The sequence below is a fragment of the Molossus molossus genome, unplaced genomic scaffold (genome assembly GCF_014108415.1).
Source record: "Molossus molossus isolate mMolMol1 unplaced genomic scaffold, mMolMol1.p scaffold_m16_p_5, whole genome shotgun sequence".
NCBI lineage: Eukaryota > Metazoa > Chordata > Mammalia > Chiroptera > Molossidae > Molossus > Molossus molossus.
In genome coordinates this window covers 63905254-63920024 of record NW_023425388.1, presented here as the reverse complement: position 1 = coordinate 63920024, position 14771 = coordinate 63905254, and the positions used below count along the sequence as shown (strand labels likewise).

At 39.1% G+C, this 14771-nt stretch overlaps 1 protein-coding gene across 1 annotated transcript in view; it reads right to left on the bottom strand.

Moving 5' to 3' along the window:
• Positions 1-14771, bottom strand: part of HSPBAP1 (HSPB1 associated protein 1) — a 49897-nt gene that overhangs the window by 16389 nt on the left and 18737 nt on the right. The window contains exon 3 of the mRNA XM_036242911.1: positions 6860-7041. Coding sequence (XP_036098804.1) covers positions 6860-7041 — 182 coding nt within the window. The remainder of the gene's footprint in view (positions 1-6859; positions 7042-14771) is intronic.

Sequence of the window (14771 nt, the reverse complement as noted above, 5' to 3'; positions counted from 1 at the left end):
ATTCTATTCTAACCCTGCCCCTGAAAAGAGCAATCAAGTGTCTGGTTGTTAACTGCTTACCACATAAACACTATCTGTTTTCTTGGAACTTCCAGAAGATCCTAGATTTGCTTTCTACAAATACAGACACATTCATTTCCTCTTCTGCCAAAAATTCCAGTCTTACATTATCTGAAAAATTGTCATACCTCCTCCTTTTCCTTCCTTCCCTCTTTCTTTTTCTCCCTCCCTCCCTTCCTTCCAGAAAGTTCCCTCTCATTCCTACGCAGTCAGTCTGCCTGCCTCCACCCTTAGCTCATGCAATCACTGATCTAGTTCTGTTATCACAATATTTTGAAACTGGATTCCATATAACAACAACGAGGATACGTTTTTTTAAATTGTTTAATTAAAAATGTCCACTAACACTGTAAACAAAATAAGAGACTCAAACTTTGGTTATAATAAATAAAATTCAAGAAAATGTATATGCTTCATTTAATATTCTTGATCATATATAATATTCTAAAACTATTACAACATTTAAGTGATAAAATAATGTCACAAACAGTATTGAACTCTAGTAAAACATTTTATACTCTTCCATCTTGAGGCTTGGTTTCTGCATTTGACATTAAAGTCCCATGGAGTCCCAACTTCATTCAAGTTGGCATCTCTAGCACCTAACAGTGAGCACAACAAACGCTACAAACCTGCTCCGTCATTGATCTAGGTAAGTAGATCTATTTTTATCTTTAGTGCCCCCTAAAACTATTCCAATTTGCAAGTTAAATAATTGTCACAGAATCAAACACCACTTAAAAATGTTGTACAAGTAACTAAATCTTCCATAACTTTACAGTTTTAACCAGAGAAGTGAAGAAAAACTGGTAAGATGCTTGTAAGAGAAGGACAGCTTTTTTGGCCTACCATGTAAACCAATTACCAAAAATAATTCTTCAATTGTTCAGTCCTAGAACACAGTATATTACTTGGTGAAATATTTAAATAATATTTTCACATATGCATTATTACTTTCATTCCTATTTTACAGATAAGAAATCTAAGGCTCTGAGAACACCCCAACTCAAAAGTATTTGCTCTTTACCCATATCATGACATTTGGGCAAGTTGTGGTTATGGTTAATTTGAGTCTGTCACATTAAAACTTGTCTTCTATTTTTCTCCATGCCTATATCATAAATACATGTAGGAAAACTGATTACCCATAATTATGTAATAAACTTACATCTAAATAAAAAACAAAAACAAAAACAACCTAATACTGGTCAAAACAATAAAAATGGAACTTTAATACATCAACTTAAATTTCAAACAGCCCTTAAATGGACATTACAAATTAGCAAATACTTAAGGCTCTTTTTTCTTGGGAAAATTACCTTAAGTAACATAAACAGAAAACAGGTAGAATAGGATAAACATCCAAATTCTTACATTCCCATTTGTTTCACTAGAAAGCATCACTGGCCATCAAACCCTTTTAATCATTACTAAACCACCTGGTTCAATTTCAACATACTCTCATAACTATGTTACAAAGTCCAAGACAGATTAGATAGAACTAATCTTCCACATATTGCATTTTGGGATTCTGTGTCCTGGTGACCAAACAAGGTTCCTGACTCTCAGTAGCCAATATGAATCACAACATAATCTGAATCTACCTGGAAAACATTCTTGGAGTAATATACCTTTTGCTATAAAGTTGATTTATAATAGCCTCAATTGTGATGTAGACCAGGTATTCTCAAAGTGGCCCACAGACCCCCTTGGGGGTCCCTGAGACCCTTTCACAGGATCTATAAGGTTGAAATTATTTTCATACTGCTACTAAGATGTTATTTGCTTATTTCACTGAGTTGACATTTGCATTGAGGGCACAAAAATAATGATGAATATCGCTGGCCGGTTCGGGTCAGTGGTAAGAGCATCAGCCCACAGAGCAATGAGTCTCAGGTTTGATTCTGGTCAAGGGCACGTACCTTGGTTGCGGTTTGTCCCTGGCCCTGGTCGGGGTTGTGCAGGAGACAACCAGTCGATGTGTCTCTCTCACATCGATGTCTCTCTCTCTCTCTCTCTCTCTCTCTCCCTTCCTTTCTCACAAGATAAATAGAAAAATGAACTCAGGTAAGGACTGATAAAGAAAAAAAATGTTGAATAAAACTGCTGGTCAAGCCCTGGCTGGTTTGGCTCAGCAGTTAGAGTGTTGGCCTGCAGTCCAGAGAGACCCAGGTTCGGTTCCAGCTAAGGGCACGTACCTCGGTTGCAGTTTGTCCCCGGCCCTAGTTGGGTTGTGTGGGTGGCAGCCACTCGATGTGTCCCTTTCACCTCTCTCTCTCTCTCTCTCTCTCTCTCTCTCTCTCTCTCTCTCCCTCTCCCTCCCTTCTGCTGTATCTGAACAAAAAATGAAAAAATGTCCTCGGGTGAGGATTAAAAAAACAAACAAACAAAAAAAAACCTGCTGGTCAAGACAGTGGAACCAAAGTGTACTAGTAGAATTGTATTTTTTTAAATAAAAGAGCTTTATCGAGATATAATTGATATACAATGAACAGCATACAATTTTGTAAATTTTTACATATGTATATAGCTGAGAAACCATTACTACAATCAAGATGACAAACCTTTTGATCATGTCCAAAAGTTCCCCCATGACCCTTTGTAACCCATCTCTCCCTACTTCCTCAATCTGAGACAACTACTAATCTATTTTCTGTCAATTTATTTGCAAGTTCTGCAACTTTATATAAATGGAATCATATATTAAGTACTCCTTTTTCATACTAACATTAATCCAAAGGCAAACCAAACAAAGTTGACTTCAGACAATGTAGACATCAAAACAAGGAAGAAGCCCCTGAGAAGGAGGTCATTTCATCATGATGAAAGATCAATCCATTAAGAAGACACAATAATCCTAAATGTGTATGAACTTAATATTTTCAAAATACATGAAACTAAAACTGACCAACCTAAACTGAAAAAGAAACAAATATATAATTATAGTTGGGAAATTTCAATACCTTTCTCTATATAATGGGTAGAACAAGAGTATAGAAAATTAACAATCAACTATATTTATAAAAACAGTAACAACAGAATACACATTAGTTTTAAGTGCACCTGGAACATTTATCAACATTGATTACATTCTGGGCCATAAGGTAATAAACTTAAAAGGAGTAAAATCATACAAAGTATATTCTCTGGTTATAATGGAATTAAATTAGAAATTGATAACAGAAAGATAGCCAGAAAAATCCCCAAATATTTGGAAACTAATATTATACTTCTAAATATCCCATAAGTCTAAGAATAAATCACAAAGAAAATTAGAAAATATTTTCTCAACATTCTGCATTCCTCTCCATTTAGTCCTTTTTGGAAATTCACCACCAAGCTTGAGTACTGCACACCAACAAAACTCTAAGTGTTGTCAGGTTTTCTAGTAAGACTTTGCTGTAGTGTGGATAGCTATGATTGGTGAGTCAGCTGTCTGTAGCTACCAGTTACACCAAGATTGTTAACAGCATTTTTACTTTTTGTACAACAAAGAAGTTTTGTAAATAAAATCTTAACATTAAAAAAAAAGAAAAAGAAAATATTTTGAACAGAATGAAAATGATTTTGGAAACTTGTATCCTGACACCCATAAGCTTCAAAGCTTCCTTATACTTAAAAGACTTTCTGATGAGAATGGCGATATTAGCAAATGTCGCTTTTTTTCTATAATGAAGCATATGGAAATGTGTCACTAGTTGGAAGACCTACATAACTCAATAAACCAATATTTTCCAAATGGATGATGAACGGTATCACAAAAGCTGCATTCCATGCAAGATATACCAGTGGAGTTTATTGTGAGAGTACAAAGAGTTCGGTGCTTACGGGTTCAGACTCTACACTGCAACACACAAACCTTTTGAGAAACTACCCCTTGTCAAATTTGGTGGAGTATTAAAAAAAATATCCACAAGGCTGCTAAAAAACCTCTTTTTCAGCTGCATATGCATGAGGCAAGATATTCTTCATATACTTCAAATATACCAACAAATAACAACAGATTGAGTGAAGAGGCAGATAAAAGAATCCAGCTGTCTTCTATTAAGCCAGACATCAAAAAGACTTACAAAAATGTAAAACAATGTCACTCCTCTCAGAACATTAAAAAAACTTTGAATATAGCTATTTTCAAAAAGATGTTACTTATGTTCACATATGAGTTTATTTGAAATGAATTAACAAATACTTTTAAAATTAATCAGTTTTAATGCTTAACTACCTACCATTTTATGACAGACAGAAAAATACTTAAAAAAAAAAAAGACTTAGTGAGTGGCTGAATGAATTATAGTGGTAAAAGTAAAATAACAACAACTTTGGTACCTGATGTAAGAATACTTGGTACTCTGAAAACTTTGATCTAAAAAATAATATAATCGTAATAGACTTGGTTCATAGCAGATTTTCCTGTTCTAATCTAGAGACTCAATCACCATGATGTGAGCTGACAGAAAATTCATTCAACTAAAAAGACCAGGTTTTATAAAGGCTCAATTGGAATTCCAGAACATTACCAAATGGACTGGGCACATGTATGTCCAGTACAGTTATGCCTGGGCTGAGACAGACAACTGATGGGGTCAGATGAGAGATTCATCCAAGGCAGAGAGAGCCTAGACTCAGCATAAATGGAATTCCTTAACTCTAGCTGTCGAGTCCCCACAGAACTGAGTATATTTAGACCCTCTGTAGCATACAGTGCAGGAGTTAAAGCTTGGAGGGCAGACTGCTTGGGTTATTCTTCTCAGTTGTATATTTTCAAAACTGTTTTACTTAACCACTTTGTGCCTAATTTTTCTTACAATAGGGATAATTATTAAATCATAGGGTTACTGTGAGGATTATAAATGTAAAGCACTTAGAAAAGCACCAAGTATAAGCAAGTACTTGATAAATATTATATTATACACTATTTTGCCTGAAATATGGAGTAAAGAGGTATTAATCTGATCTACAGAGTGGGTGGGGGTATGAGAAATATAATAAAATACTCTAAAAGTTAACTAGGATATCTAAAAGGTCCAGGGTTAAAGATCCATAAAGTGATCACAACTAAGGTTGTAAGAAAAAAATTACCTCCAAATTATCATTTGAAAATGAGTCAAGAGTAGATTTGGTATAGACTTTAGATTCAGAAAGCATCTACTGTTTTTAAAACTAGCCCTGGCCAGTTTGGCTCAGCGGTTAAAGCGTCGGCCTGCGGTCCGGAGAGACCCGGGTTTGGTTCCCGCTAAGGGCACGTACTTCAGTTGCAGTTTGTCCCTGGCCCTGGTTGGTCGTGCGGGTGGTAGCCACTCGATGTGTCCCTTCACGTCGATGTTTCTCTCTCTCTCTCCCTTCCTCTCTCTCCTTCCCACTCTATCTGTACAAAAAATGGAAAAATATCCTCGGGTGAGGATAAAAAAACAACAACAACAAAAAAACCCAATGCATTCCGTTCATGGTTATGAGAATACATGTATATCCTCAACTAACAATTATAAAGCAAGTGATATATTTTTCAATTTTTAATAAAAAGCAAAAATTAAGTAAACATTTAAAAAATTTAATAAAGGAAAGCTACAAAGTATTAACAACTGTATCAGAGTAATTACATAAACATCAGCATCTACACCTTCACTCAAAGTGAAAAAGAAAAATATAGGCTGAATGAAAAACTCAGGAGTCCAAGGACTATCATCCTATGTGAGAAGGAAGTCAGGGCAGGGGCGGGGTGGAGGGGTGAAGGACTCTGAAGCCTTGACCTGATGGTGGACAAAGCAAAGTCATCCTAACAGCTTCCTGGAAATCCTCCCTTCCTACCCCAGGCCTAAGACTCACACAGAAACCAGAGCAGTTTGCAAACTCACTCCACAAAATAAATTGGCAGTCTGAAGTAGAAAACACTGAGAGGAAAGAGGGCATGTAGCCTGCAAGCTGTGCTGTCAATCATGTCAACAGATGGCAGAGAACTTCCACTTTCTTACTTCTGCAGGTACACCCACACCCCTCTGCAAGTACCCCCACACTTCTGCAGGACTTCTGTAATCAAATACTGGGAGCCCAACATCTGACTCAGGCCATAAACCTGCACTAGACCCCGGAGCAGGGAGAGATGGCAGCAGCAGCCTGGCATGCTTCCAGGAGTCTAGGAATGCTTCTTCCTGTAATCAGCTTTGTACCTCCATCTACCTCACTGACAGAACAAGAACTTACATGTAGGTCAGAGGAAATGAAGAGTCATACACAATTTATACTTCCAATATACTCCAAACCAGCTCAGGTGCTGTTTAAAGGCACAGGAGAGAGTGTAGAGGAAATCTGGTGAGTAGAAAAACAGTGAGAAGGTTGCTCATGTGTGCGCGCCAAATATTCAGTTTCTCTTGAGCAAATCCTTTTTGGCTTGAGTGGATAGAATACTCAACACTCACAGTGACTTCTATTGAAAGAAAAAGACAGTGAAAGGAAAAGGTACCAGGGAAATGCTAATTTGTGACCTTTTCTTTTCTTTTTTTTTTTTTTATCCTCACCCGAGGACATTTTTCCATTTTTTGTTCAGGTAGAGTGGGAGGGAGAGAGAGGAAGGGAGAGGGAGAGAGAAACATCGACGTGAAGGGACACATCGAGTGGCTGCCACCCGTACGACCAACCAGGGCCGGGGACAAACTGCAACCGAAGTACGTGCCCATAGCGGGAACCGAACCCGGGTCTCTCCGGACCGCAGGCCGACGCTCTAACCGCTGAGCCAAACTGGCCAGGGCTGACCTTTTCTTAAGAACAAATTATTACCGTGATTAGAAGGAATGTGTTGACTTACCTGGAAAATATCTGTGTTGTCTTCAAATAGACTGGCAACATATTTATAGTCAGCATAAGCCCAGAATTTGGAATAATCATAATCTGTAAATGGTCCAGAAATACTAGAGTGGTCCCAGTTCCAGGTCAGAAACTCTTCAAGTGTAGCTTCTACATAACTACATGTAGTTTCAAACTGAGGAACTGCAATGTAAGGGAATTCAACTTTAAATGTATACAGAACAGTTTCCAAAATAGTCATATTTTAAAAATAAACATAATGGTTAACCAAAAATTTTAACTATCATTTAAATTAATTAAAAATTAATTTTGTACTTGCTATATAATTAAAATCATTTACAACATTCACAATACTCATGATTAAACATAAAAGTGTCTTTCACCAAAGTGTCTTTCGATAGATGACTGGACAAAGAAGATGTGGTACATATACATAGTGGAGTACTAAGTCCTAAGAAAAGATGAAATACTGCCACTTGTAACAACATGGATGGATCATGAGCATATCATGCTAAATGAAATAAGTCAGGTGGAAAAAGTCAAGAACCACATGATTTCACTCATATGTGGAATAAAAAACTGAAAGCAACAAAGGAATAAACACGACAACAGACAAATAGTGGTTACCAGAGGGAAGGCGGTGGAGAGGAGGTATAAAAGGGTAAAAGGAGTCAAACATATGATGATGGAAAGAGATTTAACTTTGGGTGGTAAACACACAATGCGGATGATATATTACAGAACTGCACACTTGAAACCTACATAATTTTATTAACCAATGTCACGCCCCCCAAATTTAATAAACAATTTTTAAAAGGACACTATTTTTTTTTAATCCTCACTGGAGGATATTTTTCCATTTACCTTCTGATAGAGTAGGAGGGAGGGAAAGAGAGAAACATTGATGTGAGAGAGACACAGCGACTGGTTGCCTCCTGCAAGGCCTGACCAGGACCGAGGATGAACTGCAACTGAGGTACATGCGCTTGACCAGAATCAATCCCGCAACTCATTGGTCCATGGGCCGATGCTCCAACCACTGAGCAAACCAGCCAGGGCAAAAAAAGACACTATTTAATTAACCATTCATTTTAAAATAAAATAGTAAAATATTCTAAGTTTTAAAAAAAAGTAATCTTAGAATTAAAGACTACCTACTAACTGATTAAGTTGTTAAAGAGAAAAGCCAAAAGCTTTCCTGAAAGAAAGGGTTTACTGAGCCATATGCTGGCCAGAAAAAGGACCAGGTCCTGGGGCATGCAGTCTAATCCTTGATGGAGCTCTTTTATCCAAACATTTTGGGGAAAAAAGATGTAAGCTGTTTTAAAAGAATTTGCATTAGCTATAGATAAAGGGGGTGGGAGAAGGTGAAAGGGGGCTAGTTCTGGGATAGGTGTATAGTCTGTAAGGAAGAAGTGTTTGTTCTTTAGGATTGGTTATGGGCAATCTTCTGGGAAATTTATGCATCAGCAAGATGCAGTGGCACCTAGTGGTTAGGGTACTCTGCAATTTTCTCTATATAATGGAATGTAAGCAGTCTTTCGTTGGTTCTGTCTTGCAGTTATCTGATTAACCTCTCATTTCTTCTTTCTACCCTCCAGCCTGCTGTAATTGAAGACATCTCAGCTTGTCTGGGAAGCTTAGTTTGTTAGAGCATTGTCCCCATCCCCCAAGGTTGTAGGTTCAATCTCTGGTCAGGGCACATCCAAGAAGCAACAGATGAATGCATAAATAAATGGAACAACAGCCCTAGCCGCCGGTTTGGCTTAGCGGTTAGAGCGTCAGCCCGCAGACCAGAGAGTCCCAGGTTCGGTTCCCATTAAGGGCACGTACCTCAGTTGCAGTTTGTCCTCGGCCCCAAACAGGGCCGTGTGGGTGGCAACCAATCGATGTGTCTCTCTCACGTCGCTGTTTCTCTCTCTCTCTTCTTCTTTCTCTCCCTCCCGCTGTAGCTGAAGATAAATGCAAAAATGTCCTCATGTGAGGATAAAAATAAATAAATAAATTGAACAACAAATCAATGTTTCGCTCTCAAATTAATCAATAAAATATATTTTTAAAAAAGATCTCAGAGTTATTTTCCTGTCACAGTAATCCAATGGAATACGTTATTTAGTTCCTTTTAAATTTTTACTTATTGATTTTAGAGAGAGGGAAAAGGGGTGGGGAGAGAAACATCAATTTGTTGTTCCACCCATGCATGTATTCATTGGTTGATTCTTGTTAAGTTCCCTGACCAGGGATCAAACCCACAACCTTGGCATATTAGGACAACACTCTAAACAACTGAGTACAGTCAGGGCCCAATGGAATACTTTAGACTGCCTTTTTCACTCGCATTCTCTCACAAATGTATAGTGGAGTTTTCCTGAGGCTATATGACATGTATTGATGTCAGTGCTTTGACAGAATACAGTCGTCCCTCGCCACTTCACGCTTCGACTTTTGCAGCTTCACTCTATCGGTTTTTTTCAAATATGTTCATTAAAAAGTTGATCGAGACAGTGAAAATCATACAGCATGCGCTCGGTTGTCTGAGTCAATTAAACACTCCTGTATTACAATTAAAATTACTGTACGTATGGACTGTAGGCCTATGTATTCAAGCACTCCAGGAATCCTTCAACCCCAGGTGCAACCGCTAGAGTCTGGACTGTATATGATTATGTTCTCATATTTTAAAATGTCTAAATTTTAATTTCTTTTTTTTTTTTATCCTCACCCGAGGACATTCTTAAATTTTTTTGTTCAGATAGAGTGGGAGGGGGAGAGAGAGAGAAACATTGACGTGAAAGGGACACATCGAGTGGCTGCCACCCGCACAACCCCAACCAGGGCCAGGGACAAACCACAACAGAGGTACATGCCCTTAGCGGGAACCGAACCCGGGTCTCTTGGACCGCAGGCCGATGCTCTAACTGCTGAGCCAAACTGGCCAGGGCTTAATTTCTAATATGTTAACTATCACTATATATAACCCAGACCAACAAAAAATCATTGGGGTACTCAATAATTTTTAGTGTAAAGGGAAACTCAAACCAAAAAGTTTGAGAACAATTCTGACATTGGTGGAAGTGGAGTTCTTGGGATGCTATGAGGAAAAGCATTTCCTGAGGCCCCCACAGGAGATGGGTTTTTTTTTTAAATCCTCACCCGAGTACATTTTTATATCCATCTTCAAATAGAGCGGGAGGGAGAGAGGGAGGAAGAGAGAAAGAGAAACATCGATGTGAGAGAGACACATCGAGTGGTTGCCACCCACACAACCCACCCAGGACCCGGGACAAACTGCAACCGAGGTACATGCCCTCAGCGGGAACCGAACCTGGGACTCTCTGGTCTGCAGGCTGACGCTCTAACTGCTGAGCTAAACCGGCCAGGGCAGGAGATGCGGTTTTGTGGAAAGCTTTATTGATGATAAAAAATTAAGGTGGTTCCCCTTCGAGTTTCCATCTCTATACATCTCGTTATGGAAGAAGTCCAATCTTGTCCTCAGCAGGGCCAGAATTAAGGCCACTGCCCTCAGTTTCTGCTCCATATTAAAGTCCAGTCCAGTCCAGTCCAGTATCTGGCTAGCTTAGCTTGTCTTCCCAGCTGCAGTCCATTGCATGTGGGGTCCACATGGCCATGGGCCATGCAGATGCTTAAGGCCACGTGGGTATGGAGAGAGAAGATGCAAACGCATAGGTGAGTGTGGGTCATGGGGTGAGAGAGAACAAGAGCAAGAGGCCAGCAAGAATAATAGAAGGGGAACTCTTTGGGGATTTTAACTCTTCAGAATTCATTAGCTTTTTATGGGGTCAACCCCCTAGCCAATCCGTTGCTCCCCAGGCTATACTGACAGGCAAGTACCTACCCTGCATCACCCTGACTTCACTGCACATGCACCCATACCCTCCCCCTTTGTTGAATCCCTTCCCCCAGTGATCTGCAGGGAATGGATTGGTGGTTTCTTAGGGAGCATGAACCTGTAGCTTCCTGGTGAAGCTGCCTAGATAATCAGGCTTATAATGTCTGGCCTCCACTTCGCTCACTTCTTCTTCTTATTAACTAGCTAATTATGATGATAATTCTTCAAATTAAAAAAAAGGCAACACAAAAAACTGTCTTGAAAATTTTCTGATTTTATATTATTTATGAATCATACACAGCTCCTCAGATCATTACATGGACAATGGCAATTTAAAATCTGTTCATTTATTAGCTCATTCATTTCAAAATAATTTATTAAGTAGCCAATTTGTAACTAGCACTGTGCTCAGGCTTATGGGAACATAAACAGATAATACTCTTGAGTTTAGAATATATTTAAATATATAAAGCTTTAACAGGAAATCTGAGGCATCATATAATTAAATGCAAAATTCTGTACCACATGCAAAGAGGAAAAGGCAGAGAGGGTCTTCGAGAGAATTCTACTGTCCGTCCACAGTGGTTTGTTATTATGGGTATGATTTATTTATACAAGAATTATTCTTCTAAATAGTGATGAAATAAAATTTTTTTGCAACCAGAAAAATATTTTAAATGCACACTGGAAAGTTAATATTCAAGAAATCAGCCCTGGCCCTGGCCAGTTTGGCTCAGCGGTTAGAGCGTCCGCCTGCAGTCTGGAGAGACCCGGGTTCGGTTCCCGCTAAGGGCACGTACTTCGGTTGCAGTTTGTCCCCGGCCCTGGTTGGTCGTGCGGGTGGCAGCCACTCGATGTGTCCCTTCACGTCGATGTTTCTCTCTCTCTCTCCCTTCCTCTCTCTCCCTCCCACTCTATCTGTACAAAAAAAAAAATGGAAAAATATCCTCGGGTGAGGATAAAAAAAAAAAAAAAAAAAAAAGAAATCAGCCCTGGCCAGTTTGGCTCAGCGGTTGGAGCGTCAGCCTGCGGTACAGAGAGACCCGGGTTCGGTTCCCGCTAAGGGCACGCAGCTCGGTTGCAGTTTGTCCCCGGCCCTGGTTGGTCGTGCGGGTGGTAGCTACTCGATGTGTCCCTTCACATCGATGTTTCTCTGTCTCTCTTCCTCTCTCTCCCTCCCGCTCTATCTGAACAAAAAATGGAAAAATGTCCTCGGGTGAGGATAAAAAAAAAAAAGAAATCTGATTATGATTTCCTTTGCAAAAGCATAAAATCCTTTCAAGGGGGATGTAGATCTAACAAATGCAAATTAGCACAATGCTTGACACACAGCAGATGCTAAGTAAAAGGCACTATTATTAGTACTTATGCTTCGTTTATATATTTACTTGGGGCCCTTTAAGAGTTAGCTGAATTAGTAGCAGAAGAAGGATATTCAAACTCTTCTTTCAACAGCTTTTATCTTTTCCCTCTATTTCTCCCTAAACTGCTTATATTATGTCAATTATCTTTCCCGGGACTTCCTCTCCTTTTCCTAAAACCTTAAAACCTCAGAATGGCAGAGAAGTAGTAGAGAAGGGTATGTGTCAGAGTCATCATAATTCATCTACTTTACTTGTCACCTCACTTTGAGAAGCAGGAAAACTTTACAAGGGTATGTTCATGTAACAAATAAAAATCAGCATATTTAAGATCTTATTTAAATTTGATAACTTTTGAGAAACACTTAAAACACTGCCTGGCACACCGTAACCCATCAATATACAGAAATTCTTAGTATAAAAACTCCAAATATTTTTACTGAGAGATAAAATAAATTTAATAAGTAAAGACAACATGTTCTTTATAGGAAGATACAATAGTATCACAAGGCAGACTCTTTCCAAATTAATTTATAATGTTTAATGAATTTTCATTTTAAAACCTAACAAGATTTATTTAATGTGAGTACATTGTTTTACTCTAAAATTCATTCAGAGGAATAAAATTCGATAACATCTAAGAAAATACTGAGAAAGAAGAGTAATTAGGGAGGAGTGGTTGTTCTTCAAATACTAAGATATATACCGTTGTTAAAATAGTTTTTAGAAAGTCTTTTACTATCCCCAAAACTGATATCTCGATATGTGGTCCAAGAACAGATACTGGAATATATAACAATACAGCAATATAATAAAAGTGGTTTCAAAGTCAGTAGGGAAAAAAAGAATTATTCAGTAAATAGTACTGAAATAAAAGGTATTGATATTTCCAACTTAAGTATTTGGAAAAAAGTCAGTGAACACCTTATACCAAAATAAATATGGAATGGACAGAGAGTAAAATGTAAGAAAGAAATCATTAAGCTATTAAAAACATACTAGAATATTTATCTACTTTCAGAATACAGAAGAAATTTCTAAATAAATGAAATAAAACAAATAAGATTAAAAATATTAATGAGCCTAGCAGGTGTGGCTCAGTGGTTGGGCGTCAACCCATGCACCAAAAGGTCGCCGGTTCGATTCCAGGTCAGGGCACATGCCCAGGTTGTGGGGCCAATCCCCAGTGGGGGGCATGTAGGAGGTGGCCAATTGATGTTCTCTCTCATCGATGTTTCTGTCTCTCTCTCTCCCTCTTACTTCCTCTCTCTCTAAAAAATCAATAAAGAAAAAAAATATTAATGAAATATTTGATTTGGCTATGTAAAAAGGTAAAAATGTGAAGCAAAATCAAAAGGCAAACAATAAAGTGGGAAACACATTAGTGTAACTGTGCAGAAACAGCATTTCTTTAACATGATTCTTTCTCCTGTCTGTCTGTCCACCCCCCTTTTTTTAAAATCCTCACCCAAGGACATTTTTCTATTTACCTTCAGATAGAGTGGGAGGATGGGAGGGAGAGAGAGAAACATCAGTGTGAGAGACATCAATTGGTTGCCTCATGCATGACCCTGACCAGGGCTGGAACGAACTGCAATCGAGGTATGTGCCCTTGACCAGAATCGAACCCTTGACTCATTGGTCCACAGGCCATGTTCTAACCCCTGAGCCAATCTGGCAAGGGCTCTGCTCCCTTATTTTACTTTATTGATTTTAGAGAGAGAAGATGGGAGAGGGAGAGAGAGAAACATCGATGAGAGAGAGAACAGTCACTGGCCACCTCCTGCATGCCCCCACTGGGGATCTGGCCCACAACCTGGGCATGTGCCCTGACCAGGAATCGAACTGGTGACATTTTGGTGCATGGGTCAACCTCAAATACTGAGCCATACTTGCTGGGCTCCACTCCTTTCTTAATGGTTACGCCCTTAAGACATCAGACTCCGGTCAGCATCAAACTGTCTTAAGAACAAAGCCTCAAGCCCTGGCTGGTTTGGCTCAGCGGTTAGAGCATCCACCTGCAGTCCAGAAGGACCAGGGTTTGGTTCCTGCTAAGGGCACATATCTCGGTTACAGTTTGTCCCCGGCCCTGGTTGGTATCATGTGGGAGGCAGACACTCATTGTGTCCCTTTCACGTGGATGTTTCTCTCCCTCCCTCCCACTCTATCTGAACAAAAATGGAAAAGTGGAAAAATATCCTCGGGTGAGGATATAAAAAAAACAAACAAAAAAAAGCCTCAGGTTTGTTGACCACAGAAACAGAGTTTTGGTCAAACTAAAGATACATCTTGAATTCAGTTGTGCTTCAGTCCCAGGCCCATGAAAGCAGGACTCTACTGACCACACCCTCACAGAACTAAGCAGAACAGCACCATGGTTGACATCAGGATCTGATACAATGACCACCTATTCCCTACCCTGGCCCCAACGAATCAGTAGAGCCTCCACCCCAACTCCCTTAATCACCATGATTAATAATTTTTCCCATATATAATCTGTCCCTGTGTGGTCCATCCTAGAGCCAGATTTTAGGGCACTTGCTTACTTGTGACTCCAGGCTTGGCACCATTTCCTTAAATAAATCTTTACTTTCTTTGCTGAAAACTCGTTTGCACCTTATTGGGCTTTGATGCCTGCAGGCAAACGGATCCCATTAGTCTGGTAAGATTAGTAACCAATACAGTATTCTTAATATGTAAGG